The sequence below is a fragment of the Macrotis lagotis genome, chromosome 4 (genome assembly GCF_037893015.1).
Source record: "Macrotis lagotis isolate mMagLag1 chromosome 4, bilby.v1.9.chrom.fasta, whole genome shotgun sequence".
NCBI classification, from domain to species: domain Eukaryota; kingdom Metazoa; phylum Chordata; class Mammalia; order Peramelemorphia; family Peramelidae; genus Macrotis; species Macrotis lagotis.
This window is the reverse complement of record NC_133661.1, coordinates 211756961-211771485: the sequence shown is the minus strand read 5'-3', so window position 1 is coordinate 211771485 and position 14525 is coordinate 211756961. Positions and strand designations below refer to the sequence as shown.

General features: G+C 33.9%; 1 protein-coding gene across 5 annotated transcripts in view; it reads left to right on the top strand.

Annotated features, from left to right (window-relative positions):
* SCFD1 (sec1 family domain containing 1) overlaps nt 1–14525 on the top strand; it is a 125153-nt gene that overhangs the window by 55939 nt on the left and 54689 nt on the right. For all 5 annotated transcript variants that reach the window (XM_074235390.1, XM_074235391.1, XM_074235392.1 and 2 more), the window contains one exon: nt 7316–7397. In XM_074235390.1, coding sequence (XP_074091491.1) covers nt 7316–7397 — 82 coding nt within the window. The remainder of the gene's footprint in view (nt 1–7315; nt 7398–14525) is intronic.

Below are 14525 nucleotides of genomic sequence, written 5' to 3'. Positions count from 1 at the left end.
TTTTATATTTCCCCATATACATGTAAAAAACAATTTTTTAAATTTTATTTTTAGGTTTTTGCAAGGCAAATGGGGTTAAGTGGCTTGCCCAAGGCCACACAGCTAGGTAATTATTAAGTGTCTGAGACCGGATTTGAACCCAGGTCCTCCTGACTCCAGGACTGGTGCTTTATCCACTGTGCCACCTAGCCACCCCCCAAAAACAATTTTTTAACATTTATTTTTAAACCTTTGAGTTTCACATTCTATTCCTTCTTTCCTCCCATATTGAGACAGCAGACAATTATGAGCTATATATATATATGTGCAGTCTTGCAAAACATTTTCATAACAGTCATGTTTTCCTATATAATAGTTCTTTTCCTTTTTTTTTTTATCTCTTTGGTATATAGACCTACTAGTGATATACTACTAGGTCAAAAAGTATGCATTGTTTTATAGAGCTTTGGGCATAGTTCTAAATTGCCTACAGAATGGTTGGATCAGTTCACAATTCCACCTCACTGCCCTAATGTCTCATTTTTCCACATCCCTTCTGACATTTGTCATTTTCCTTTTCTGTCCTTTGAGTAAATCTGTTATGTAGTGTCTCAGTGTTGTTGTTATTTGCATTTCTCCAATCAATAATGAGTTAGAACATTTTTTCATGTGACCTGTAGGTAGCTTTATTACTTCAGCTGAAAGCTTTTGATTTTTTTGATCTATCATCATTTGGGAAAATAACTCTTATTTTTACAAATTTGACTCCATTCTTTTTATGTTTGAAAAATGAGAAATTTGTTTCAAAATTTTTTTCACATTTGTTATTTCTAGCTGTTTCCCTACTTCCTATTTCCCTGCTTTGTTTATTCTCTCTCTCTTTTCTCTTGTCCTTCCTCAAAAATGTTTTACTTTTGACTAACCCCCTCCCCCAGTCTGCCCTCTCTTTTATCACTATTTCCCCCTCTTCTCCTCCACTCCTCTTATTTTCCTTAAGGGTAAGATGTATATGTTATTCTCTCTTTGAGGCAACTCTGATGAAAGTAAGGTTCACTTACTCCCCCCCCCTCCATTTTCCCCCTCTTTCTAGTTGACTAAAAGCTTTTTCTTGCGGCTTTATGTGAGATAATTTACCCAATTCTGCCTTTTCCCAATATGTTCCTCTCTTATCCCTTATTCCTTAATATTCAATTCACTCCTGTGCCTCTCTCTCTCTTTCTACAAATATATATGTATGTATGTATGTATGTATGTATGTATATACAACATATGTATGTATATATACACAATTACTTACATACACACACACACACACACACACCACACACTTCCTTCTAATTACCCTAATAAGGAGAAAGTTCTTATGAGTTGCCAGTATCATTTTCCCATGTAGAAAATATAAAGTAGTTTAACCTTATTAAGCCCCTTATGATTTGCTTTTCCTGTTTTACATTTTTATACTTCCCTAGAGTCTTGTGTTTAAAAGTTAGATTTTCTGTTTAGCTCTGGTCTTTTCATTAGGGAAGTTTGAAACTCCTGTATTCATCTTTTCCCCTGTAAGAGCATGCTCAATTTTGTAAGGTAGTTGATTCTTGGTTTTTTAATCCAGGTCCTTTCAGTCCTTTAATGTAGAAGTTGCTAAATCTTGTGTCTTCCTGCCTGTGACTGCATGATATTTAAATTATTTCTTTATGGATGCTTGTAATTTTTTCTCCTTGGCCACTCTGGAATTTGACTATAATATTCCTGGGAGTTTTTATTTAGGGATCTCTTTCAGGAGGTAATAGGGGAATTCTTTTAATTTCTGTTTAACTCCTGGCTGTAGAATATCAAGGCAGTTTTCCTTGATAATTTCTTGAAATATGATGTCTAGGTTCTTTTTTTTTTTAATCATGACTTTCAGGTAGTCCAGTAATTTTTAAATTATTTCTCCCAGATCTAATTTCCAGGTCAGTTGTTTTTCCTATAAGAAATTTTACATTGTCTTCTATTTTTTTTATTCTTTTGGTTAATTTATTTTATCGTTTTCTTGATTTCCAAAAAAAAAAGAAGTCAATAACTTCCATTTGTTCAGTTCTAATTTTTAAGAATTTAGTTTCTTCAGTGAGCTTTTGTACTTCCTTTTCCCTTTGGCCAATTCTGCTTTTTAAGGCATTCTTCTCATCACTTAGTTTACCTCTTTTCTATTTTGACTTAGAATGCTTTTTAAGGTGTTATTTTCTTCAGTATTTTTGTGACTGCCTTTACCAAGCTGTTGACTTGTTTTACATGATTTTCTTGCATAACTTTCATTTCTCTTCCCAAATTTTCCTCTACTTCTCTTCCTTGATTTTCATAATCCTTTTTGGGCTCTTCCATGGTATGAAACCAATTTATATTTTTCCTGGACTTTGTTATGTTCTTCCAAGTTTGTATTTTGATCTTCTTCCTTGTGATCATAGTAATTTCCCATGCCAAGTTTTTTTTTTTTTTCTGTTTGCTCATTTTCCCAGCTCATGATTTGATTTTAAATCTGCGAAAGTAGGGCTCAACTTCCAAGTTGAAGATGCATAGTTCCAAGTTTCAGGGCTTTTATACAGCTGTTTTCAGAGATACTTCTAGGGACCTGTAAGTTTTTAGTTCTTCCCAAAGGTAGCATGATCAAAAGAAAAGTATTACTGCTCATGGCTTGTGCTGTGTTCTGTGAGTGACCACAAGCACTCTTTTCTGCCCTGGAATTGTTTGTTTTCAGTTGTAATTTTATTTTATTTCTCCAATTACATGCTGTGGTAGTTTATCAACATTCATCCATTTGCAGATTTCTGAGTTGCACATTTTTCTACACTCTCCACCCTGCCCATGGTAGTGAAAGTTCTGGCAAAAATTGTACATTGATATTTGTGTTTAACATACATATTAGTCATTTTGTGTAAGAGGAATTAGAACTAAGGAGGAAAAAGGAAAGGAAGGAAAAACATTAAGGGAAGTTTTTAAAAAGTGAACATAGTGTTTATTCAGATTCTGTAGTTTTTTTTGTGTTGTTTTGTTTTGTTTTTCCATCTGGATGTAGATTGACCATAATAAGTCTCCCAGAGTTGTCCTAGCTCTTGGAATTGCCGAGAAAATTGGCATCCATCTAAGTTGATCAACTCACAATGTTGTTGTTAATGTGTTCTCCCTTCACTCAGCATCTGTCTGTGTAATGCTTTCCATACTTCTCTAGAGTTCGACCCTTCATGCTTTCTTATAAAATAATACTTCATATCATTAATGAATAAGTTAGTCATTTCCCCAATTGATGAGTGTCCCCTCATTTTCCAATTTTTTGCCACTATAAAAAGTTGCTATGAATATTTTGGAATATGTGGTACTTTTCCTTTTTTTTTTTTATGATTTCTTCTGGATAGAGGCCTAGTATTGGTATTGCTGGGTCAAAGGATATGATCAGATTTATTGTTGTTTGATCATAGTTCCAGATTGCTTTCCTGAATGGCTGCATCATTTCACAACTCCACCAACAATGAATTAATGTTCAAAATTTCCAATATTAGTCCTTTTCCTTTTTTGTCTTCTTAGCCAATCTGATAGGTGTGAGGTGGTGCTTCATAGTTGTTTTAATTTACATTTCTAATTAATGATGATTTGAAGTATTTTTTCATATGACTATATTTCTTCATTTAGAAACTGCCTGTTCATATCTTTTGACCATTTCAATTGGGGAATAACTTGTAACCTTATAAATTTGATTCAGTTTAATATATATTTTAGAAATGAGTTTTTATCATAAACACTATGAAAATTGTTTCCCAACCTATTTTTCTTCTAATACTGGCTGCATTGGTTATATTAGTACAAAAACTTTTAAATTTAATCAAATTCATCATTTTTGCAATTTATAATGTTCCCTATTTTTTGTTTGGTCATAAATTTTGCCCTTTCCATAGATCTGACAAATGAGTATTTCTTGATCTTTTAATCGGTCTGTGGATTCACCCTTTATGACTAAATTCTGTTTCCATTTTGACCTTATTTTGATATACAGTATAAGATGTGGGTCTGTGCCTAGATTTTTGCCATATACTATTTTCCAGTTTCTCGGTAGCTTTTGTCAAATGATGAGTTCTTATCCCAAAAGCTAATGTCTTTGGGTTTGTCAAACAGTAGATTACAATAATCATTACTTCCATTTCTTTTGTACCTACTCTAATCCACTGCTGTTTTGCTTTATTTCTTAACCAGTACCAGGCAGTTTTTATTATCAGCTGCTTTATAGTATAGTTTTTGTTGTGCTCTGTAATTGTGAGGTGGGTCCATGTTTCCTTGAGGTCAAAAGCTCTGGAGTGCTAGTGCTCCTCCTAGCCCATAGATTGCCACCCAGGACTGTGCCTCAGAGTTGAGCATGGGCAATGCCAACACAGAGACCCCTGTAATCTCCTATTTGTTCAACCCTTACAGTTTGTGGGCTGATTCAGAGTGACTCCCAAGGCTTACTCCTGGTTTGTTGGTACCAGCTCTGTGCTTCCATAGCTTGTTCTTTGCCATACCTCACTCTTAGTGGTACAGCAAACCTTTCTGTGATCTTCTAAGTCGTCTTTAACATGTGTGGGCTGAGAAGTCTGGAAACTGCCCTTACTGCCACTGACTCAGTCACCCTGAGACTTGCTCCTGGTTTCCTGGGGCTTGATCTGTGCTGGCACAGCCTGAGCTGTTACCCTGTGCTCCTCACCCTCTTGCAATAGAATTTCTTGCTGACTTTCTAAGTTATCTTGGTCTAGAAAAGAGTCATTATTTAAAGGTATTTGAAAGGATTTGGGGGAGAAGTCAGGTGAGTACCATTATTCCAGCATCTTGGCTCCACCTCACCCCATTTTATTTTTAAAAGTGTTAGAAAGCATAGGATTAAACAAGCTTTTCCTTAATATTATAAACAGTATCCTTTTTAATATTAAGACCTCATTATACATGGGAAAATTATAAAGATCTTTCTATTATGATCCAAGGTAAATGAAGGATTTCCATGGTCTCCAGTATTTGATGGAATTCTATAAAAGCTAAGTATTACTATAAAACAAGATAAAGAAATTAAGGTAAAAAAGCATAAACAAAGAAGAAATATTTATTGTTTTTTGCAGGTGGCTATTTTTCAGAGAGGGGAAAAAATCTAAAAAAGCTAAATCCAAGCAACTTCAGTAGTATAGCAAAATAGAAACAAAACTCATAGGAATCACTGGCTTCTTCATATATTCTAAAACCTGGTTGAAAAAGACAGAAAAAAGATGGTCCATTTATAATAGTAATTGGCTGTATAAAAGTATCCAGGAGTCTGCATACCAAGATATATATAGCTATTATATCACTAAGACTAAAAATTTACAGATATAAAGGATTAAAATAACTGAAAAGGTAAATTGGTCTTGCATGGGCTATACCCATGTAATAAGGTATTGATAGTAGCTAAATTACATTACAGCTCTGATGCCATACTGATCAAATCACTAGAAGTTTACTTTGTAGAACCAGACTAAAAGAAAGAAGGAAACAAGTGTTTAAAAAGCATATAAAAGAAAAACAAAATTTGGATGAATGAAAATCTTGAGGGGGGGAAAGTCTCAAGGGAAATAATGAAATAAAAAGGGGAGAAGGAAAGGTACCTACCAGTAGTAGATTTTAACTATATTACCATACTATTATCACTATAATTATAAAATGTAGAAAAGTTGATTAGCAGAGCAGAGCAGGTTAATAGAATCCAAAAGTAAAGAACATATACTCACATATTGTTCAGTAAACCCAAGGACATTATCTACTGTGGCAAGAACTCACTTCGATGAAAACTGCTGAGAAAATTGGAAAACAATTTGATAGAATAAGGTTTTGATAAACACCTTAACATATACTATTAGAAGCCCTACAAGAATATATGATCATGTCTTCCATAGGAAAAAATTTTTTTTGATTTATTCTATTTCCTTAGAGACAGAAATATTTTATGTTGAAATATATTTCCTTGTAATTTTGGGGGGGCAGGGGGTTTTGTTTTGGAATTTTTTTGGTTTTTTTGCAAAGCAGTAGAGTTAAGTAACTTGCCCAAAGTTACACAGCTAGGTAATTATTGAGTGTCTGAGTCTGAATTTGAACTCAGGTCTTCCTGATCGCAGGACCAGGACTGTATCCACTGCACCACCTAGTTGCCCCTATTTCCTTGTAATTTGATCAGTTAAAGGTAAGATTTGAAATTAAGAACTTTAGGCAGGAATACTGTATTATTTATAAAACTTTTTTCTAAGGAAAGGTCTCTTCTTATGCTTCTATCTGCCTATTTAACTTTTTTTTTAAGGTTTTTTCCAAGGCAATGGGGTTAAGTGGCTTGCCCAAGGCCACAGCTAGGTAATCACTAAGCGTCTGAGGTCAGATTTGAACTCAGGTACTCCTGACTCCAGGGCCAGTGCTCTATCCACTGTGCCATCTAGCAGCCCCCTGCCTATTTAACTCTTGACCTATCTGTATTTATGTATGGGTGTATGTATCTATGTACACACACACATATATAAATAAAATTTTCTGAATAGATGAATCACCAAGAAATATAAAGTTTTCAAAAACAAAAACTGGAGTTGTGTGGTGATAAGTAAATGTATATGTGTAGTATCTGTAATGAAAAGGGAAAAGAAAGAAAAGAGTATCAATGAAACATTAACAAAATATACAGAAGGCAAAAGCATTTCAAACGGGGATATCAACAAGTGTGTTTTGATTCTCCTGCACTTAATATAATTTTTTAAAAGTATACACAATCAAAGTTCATAGTTTCATATGTAGTTCTTTTTTCCTATTCTTAGTACTTTGAATTGGTCACATTATTTAATTTTTAGGTTAAAACATTTATGAAAAAGAAAGGGGTGGGGGCAGAACCTTGTTTTGGTTTAAAAATCTACTGGTTTGGAGGCAGCTGGGTGATGTACTGGATAGAGCACTTGACCCTGGAGTCAGGATGACCTGAATTCAAATCTGTCCTCAGACACTTATTACCTAACTTTGTGATCGTGGGCAAGTCACTTAATCCCATTGCCTGCCTTGCAAAAACAAAACAAAAAAATCTAGTTTGGTAGCTAGAAGCTGAAATGCTGGAAATGCTGATATTTAAGGCCAGCTTATTTTTTTAATTAAGGAGAAACAGATATAGACACACAGTTTCATATTTAGACTGGAAGTAGCTGTTAGAAAATATTCAGATTGTTCTGTGTCATTTTACTGTTCTGAATGCCACTAGAAGAAAAACTCACATCTTATGTTTATTATGATACATTATTTTATTGGAAGCATGAGGAATAATTTTCAGTTTCCTTTACTTATATAGCTCTCTCCCAGAACTTCTTGAAAAGAAGAGGCTCATCGATCTTCACACTAATGTTGCCACCGCAGTTTTAGAACATATAAAGGTATAATTCAGTAAATCTTTCTTGTTCTATAAGTTTACATTATATCCATCCACATTATTCCAATGATGATAAACTAAAAAGCTCTTTTAACTATTAGCAATATATTTTTATTTTATTTTTCCAGTTACATGGAAAGATAGTTTTCAACATTCATTCTTTTGCATGCAATCTAATTTAAGTTGTACATGTACAATTGTGTTCAACATATTAGTCATGTTGTGAAAGAGGTATTAGAAGTAAGGGGGAAAACCCATAAAAAAGAAAGGAAAAACATAAGAGAAATTTTTTAAAGTGAGCATAATACACTTTGCTCTGAATTCAGACTCCATAGTTTTTCCTCTAGATGTGCATTTTCCATAACAGTTATCTTAGAATTGTCCCTGATGATCATCTCACAATGTTGCTGTTCATGTGTACAATGTTCTCCTGGTTCTGCTCCATTCACTTGGCATCAGTTCTTGCAAGTTTTTCCTGAATTTTCTGAAATCTACCGACTCATGATTTCTTATAGAACAATAGTACTCAGAGGCGGCTAGGTGGCACAGTGGATAGAGCACTGGCCTTGGAGTCAGGAGTACCTGAGTTCAAATCTGGCCTCAGACGCTTAATAATTACCTAGCCGTGTGGCCTTGGGCAAGCTACCTAACCCCATTGCCTTGAAAAATCTTTTAAAAAAAAACAAAAAACAATAGCACTCCCTCACATTCATATAACTTAATTTATTCAATTTTCCCAATTGATAGGCATCCCCTCAATTATCAGTTCTTTCCCCTATAAAAGGAACTGTTTTAAATATTTTTGTACATGTGAGTGTTTTCCCCTTTTTAATTATCTCTTTGGAATATTGCTAGATCAAAGGGTATTCACAGTTTTATTGCCCTTTGGGCTTAGTTCCAAATTAGCAATATAATTTTAACATACTCTTTCCTGTAGTAAAATCTAAGATACTCATTGTATCACATTAGCACACACCATGTAATTTCTTGACTTTGAGTTCTTCAAATTCAGAGGGATCGATTAAGTTCACATTTTTTAATGTATATTTCTGTATATTTATATATATATATATGTATATATATATATATGTATATATATATATATAAATTTAAGACTATATTTTTCTTGTGATGTCTTGTTTCTGTTGCACATGCTATTTAAATTGATTGTCCTAAGTTAGTAAATTCTTTGAATACTTTTTCCCAATGTTGTCTGTGGTTACTTCATTTCAGTTTGCCATATATCAAATCTTTAATATTTCATTATTCCTGTTTTTGAAGGCATGAAACTTAAATTCAGTGAGCTTCATGTCATCAATGGCATAATAGTGTGCTTGTAGAAATTTTTTTGCTCTAATTCCCCTTTATCATAGGATATTAAATGTGATTGATTCCAAGGGGATGCTTAGAAAATTGCTTAACAGGTTCATGTACTAGAAGTTTGAAAAAAATCTCGAATTTAGAAACTAACCTGAAAATTTACTGGGTTTAATAGATCAAAAGGAACTAGGAATTACAAAATACACTATATATATGTGTGTGTGTGTGTATACACACACACACACACACACACACACACACTCACTAACATACAATAAAATTTTTGTTCCAATTATTTTCCAGTAAATTAATTAGCCCAACTCTTTCTTATGTTCATCCCATTGAGTTCTGTACAGTAACTCTTCTTGATAGATGCATTTTTTCCCTTTTACAGCATCACCCTAGAATGTAGAAGAATTACTCAGGAAGATTTGGCTTCAGTTTATGATATGGAAATGTTGTAGTTAATGGGATGAAGTAAAACTAGTTTTAAAAAATCATCTCTTCAAGTCCATATCATGGGGCAAAGATGTATTAGCTCTATTTAAAATGCAGAAAATGTAATTTTATCCCCCCAGAATAGCCAAAGTGCAAATCTTGGTTTAGGTCTTCATAGTATCATAGATATTATCAAATACTCAATTGTGATGATTTATGAAAATTGCTAAATTTTTTAATTAAATGGTGTGACTAGACTAGACTATAAAGTGTGATCATGTGATCCAGAATAACCTGTTCAGGAAAAGATATTTTCTCATTCTTATGTAAATTCAGATATAAAGTTTTTATTAATTCATTCTGATAATATAGGTTAAAGAATTGAGCTAAAGAGCAAAGGGAACACAATACTTGTGAAAATCATTGTTGGCTGGCTTAATGCTTTTAGATTTTATACATCACTTAGAATTAGTTTGTACTAACATCAGTTGATAATCCTATAAGATTGTTTATACTTAGGTAAACTGTTCTTAAATGCCCAATCATTTAACTCAAAAGTTTAAGAATTCATTAATCTAATAAAGTGTTGGCAGAATAAGTCAAATTAAACAGGCAAAAATCTTAATTTTCAAAGTGGAGTGTCAGTCATCTTTATGTTTTGGTATGGTAGATTTTGCATACCCCAACAGTAGAACATATTCCCTGGTGAGATTGATTAAAGAAGTTAAAGCATATTTTGCATTAGGAAATTAACCAGTTTGGAAAATTGCTTAAAATATCCAAGTCACTTCCCTTAAATAGGGAAAGCAAACTATATAAGGACTAGATTTGCTTAATGAACATGAAATCTTTTAAAAAATGATTTCATTTTCATGAATTACTGAACCCTTAAAATGAAAACCATACTATTAGAAAACATTTAGACCAAGTTCAACCAAAACAATTGAAAAACATTTAACTTGTATTAATGAAAATTGTATAACGCATCCAACTTCATTAGATATTACACTATCCTTTTATGGATCTTCATTGTCATGGGAAGTATTTTTAATACTCTATTTTTATCACAAATTATATTTCATAAATTGAAGCCATTCATTGCCATTGGAAATAAATGATTTAAGCCCTAATATGCTAGGCATGTTCTAAATGCTGGAAAATAATAGAAGAATATTTGTGTTCTTAAAAAAAAGATAGTTTTTTTGGTTTTGCTATGGTTTTATGTTTTTATTTTGTTTTCAGATTAGTTAGGAGTAATTTAAAGTTACCACACAATATTTTTTTATTCTGGGCACAACTCATTGTCTTCATCAGTCAGTTGCCATCTACTTGCTTTTCTTCTGAATTATTAGTCTTTCAAGTGATAGATAATTATTCTCCCTTAGGAGGTTCTTGATTTTCTGGCACCTGATATAGTCAATGTAGTGTCATCCCCAAACAGGAATATTTGGAGGATTTCACTATCTACAGGAAACCCCCCCTCCCATTTAGATTGAGCACTGGACATTTTCTATTAAGATAGCAAATATCTTTGGCAAGCATGTCCCCAAGAAGAGCCATAGGATCAGACAAATGAGAGAAGCCTGATCATGGTAACAATTCAGGAACTGGTTAGTTCAGGGCCCATAGTTATGTCTGAAACCTGACTTACTCTACCAGGAGATAATTTTTATATAGGTATCAATCATATGACTGAGAGAAACAGTCCTGACAGGGACCTACTGGACTGGGTAGGAATATTGTAGAACTCTAAATTATAGTGGACAGCTGTCAACAACGTAAGGGTTATACAGACATAAGGGATATCTGGCAGCAAGTATGAAAAGATGGGATTTGGAGTCTGGAAAGAAGCCACTAGCCTGAACTTGATTTGAGAAAGCAAGTAAATTTCTTCTTCCTTTCTAGGTCTTCATTTCCTCATATATAAAATGAGCAAGTTGAAACTAATGGAGGGGTGGCTTGGTTGCACAGTGGGTAGAGCACCAGTCCTGGAGTCAGGAGTACCTGAGTTCAAATCTGGCCTCAGACACTTAATAATTACCTAGCTCTGTGGCCTTAGACAAGCCATTTAACCCCATTGCCTTGCCAAAATAAAAAACAAAACTACATAGATCTCCAAGTTCCATTCCCACTCTGAATGCTATTCCATTAAATTGTGTAAGCTTCTCAAAGACTATAAGATGGTTTCATCTTTGTCTTATGTCCTTTGTATTATCATAGTACTTGGAACGGAGACAACAATAAATGTTCAATGAAAATGAATTGTTATTTTTCATGGAAACTTATATAATTTAGTCATTTGCATGGAAGATACCACTCTGAAGGAGAGCTTTTAAAGTAACCTCTCTTTCTTTCTCTACTAAATCAGGTTTTTTGGCTTGTTTTTAATAGTCAGCAAAATTAAATACAATGGGATTTTTTTTTTTATTAATTCTGGGACCATGAAATACACCAATAGAATCTGAATTTTAATGAATTCAGAGATCTTACCTATTTCTGGAAAAAAAATATCCATTCTAAATATGGTTGCCAGTCCTGATATGGTCATCCATCTTTCATTTAAAGACCCCCCCCCCCCCCCCCCCCCGCCCAGTGAAGTATACTTGCTTTATTATGGAAGTTGCTCATTCCAATTCTTGACAACTCTAATAGTTAGAAACTTATCAAACCTAAATTTGATTTTTTTGCCATATACAGCTATTCCTTCTACTTCTATACTTGGGGCCAGATCACAGTCTGGCCTTTCAGATACTTGAAGACAGCTTTCATGTATTCTCCCCCTTTAAGTCCTTTCTCTCTAAACTAAATTCTTTTACCTAATCCTCAACTTACCTGGATTTAAAACCATTCTTTCTTGTTGAATTATTCCTAATATGCTCAAGCTTATCAATATCTGTCCTAAATTGTATGGTACTGTCTACCTCCTACTTCTAGAAACTACATTGGGGGGGGGGTGTTTGGGGGGGGGGGTTTTAGGGGTTTTTTGCAAGGCAAATGGGGTTGAGTGGCTTGCCCAAGGCCACACAGCTAGGTAATTAGTAAGTGTCTGGATCCAGACTTGAACTCAGGCACTCCTGATTCCAGGGCCAGTGCTCTATCTACTGCACCACCCAGCCATCCCAAAACTACATTAAAAAAAATTTTTTTTTTTTTTAGGTTTTTGCAAGGCAAACGGGGTTAAGTGGTTTGCCCAAAGCCACACAGCTAGGTAATTATTAAGTGTCTGAGACCGGATTTGAACCCAGGTACTCCTGACTCCAGGGCTGGTGCTTTATCCACTACGCCACCTAGCCACCCTGAAACTACATTTCTTAAAGCATTCCAAAATTGCTTTAACTTTCTTAGCTTCCATAAACTTATTCTTCATACATTGATTTTGTAGTCTGCTGAAAACCTTATATCTTTTTTAAATGAACTACTGTCTTGACCAGGACTTCTACCTTTCTGAGGACCTATGTAGAGATTTCAGAGGATCCATGAATTTTTAAAAATATCTTGATAACTTTCCTTCAAAATGATTGGTCTTTGGTATATTATTTTAAGCATTTTAAAAGATTTCTCTAAAAAGGAGTCCAAAGGTTTTAGTGCCCATGACAAAAATCTGTTCTAGACTTAACTTCCCAATCAAGTAATTGAGTTAACTTAAGCAGAATCCTCAGGTTTGGTAGTTCTTGAGGAATAAGAGCCTGAGTCACAGATAAATTTTCTTAAAAAGGTTGCTGACTAAAATATGTAAGGAAAGACAAAAAGAATTGGGAGAGAGGTTTCCTTCTTGTATATCTCTGTACTTCCAAAAATCCATGATATCTTGGATGAAATGAGATGACATGTGTCCAACACTTTCCAACCCATAAGGAGCTAAAAAAATGCTAGATATTGTTATAATCATGAACATGGGGTCAACTCTCCATTAGTACTTATCACAGTACCTGTATGTCTTTCATACACATCTTTGTGAGTTGCTGTGGTGAAACATTTCATCATTCTGTGACCAAATTAGTAAAGAACTTCTCAAACTTGGGCTTTTCTTCAAATAATAGGCAGTAACGTCATCACTGTGTCCTACTTTCACAGCTTTTCCAGCTTGATAGAACTTCCAGAGCATATACTTTAATGGCATAACCTTGAAAATCACCTTCCTGTCACAAAAGATCCTGTGATCAAGGGTCATAGGATCATAGATGTAGAGCTGAAAAGGACATCAGAAAACTATATTACAAGGATGAGGAAACTCAGATCTGAGTAGGCTTGGCATTTAGTGCATACTTGTATAATTCTTCCTTTTCTCTGCCTGCCTCCTTCCCTGCCACTTTTAAGAGTCTCCATTCTTCCCAACCTCATAGCATCCGAGGAGATTTTTTAATTTCATATTATTAAACAAATCAGGTTGTTTAAAGTCAGGAAAACAATGGTTAAATTCTATATTAAATTATTTTCTTAATATAAGAAATGAGATTTTAAAAGGTTGCCATTAATTAAATGTTATTTCAATGTCAGCCTGAAATTCTAAGTTTAAGAATTCAAAACATGTAAACTCATGTATGAAGTTAGAGTCAATTTAGAAAGAAATCCATAAAATATGATTATTTGTAGTTCTTTTAAAAGTTTAATTTATTGTTTTAAATGAAATATTCACTTCCATATTTTGAAAAAGTTTTAATGCCTTTTGGTTTTTGACTTAGCATTCAAGGTTTGTCTGAGGGCCTCATTGATTTGTCTAGGTTATAAAACTTAATTTTTGAATATTGGATTTGCAGGTCTTCCTAAAAATTTGAGAAGTTAGGTGGCACAGTAGATAGAGCTCCAGGCCCAGAGTCAGGAACATCCAAGTTCAGATCTATCCTTACATAATTATGAACCCCCAGGCAAGTCCCTTAACTCCATTTGTCTCAGTTTACTCATCTGTAAAATGAGCTGGAGAAGGAAATGGCAGGCCACTCCATTATCTTTTCTGAGAAAACTGCAAAAGGGATCATGTAGAGTTAGACAACACTGAAAAAAAAATGGAACAAAAACTTCCTGAATTTAAAAAATAGCACTTTATCCATTGTGCTGTACTTTAATATGATGCTTTTTAAATACTTATAACCTGATTGTTCCCCTTAAGAGGTAGCAACTGTTTCTTATGTTTCTTTGCCACCCTGGTTACTCAAATTCTCAGTTTCATGAGCATCCCAAAATAATTTTTTTTTATAATTAGAAATGTAGAACTTAGTAACACAAAATTTTTAGCATTAGCAGAAGAGAAAACCAAGACTCAGAGTTACTGAGAAACACAAAAATAGATTCAAATAGATTCAGCAGATCTTTGTTACACTATATTGTACATTTTCCTTTCATGTTCTCATAACTGACATTTTGGCTCTGATCAGAC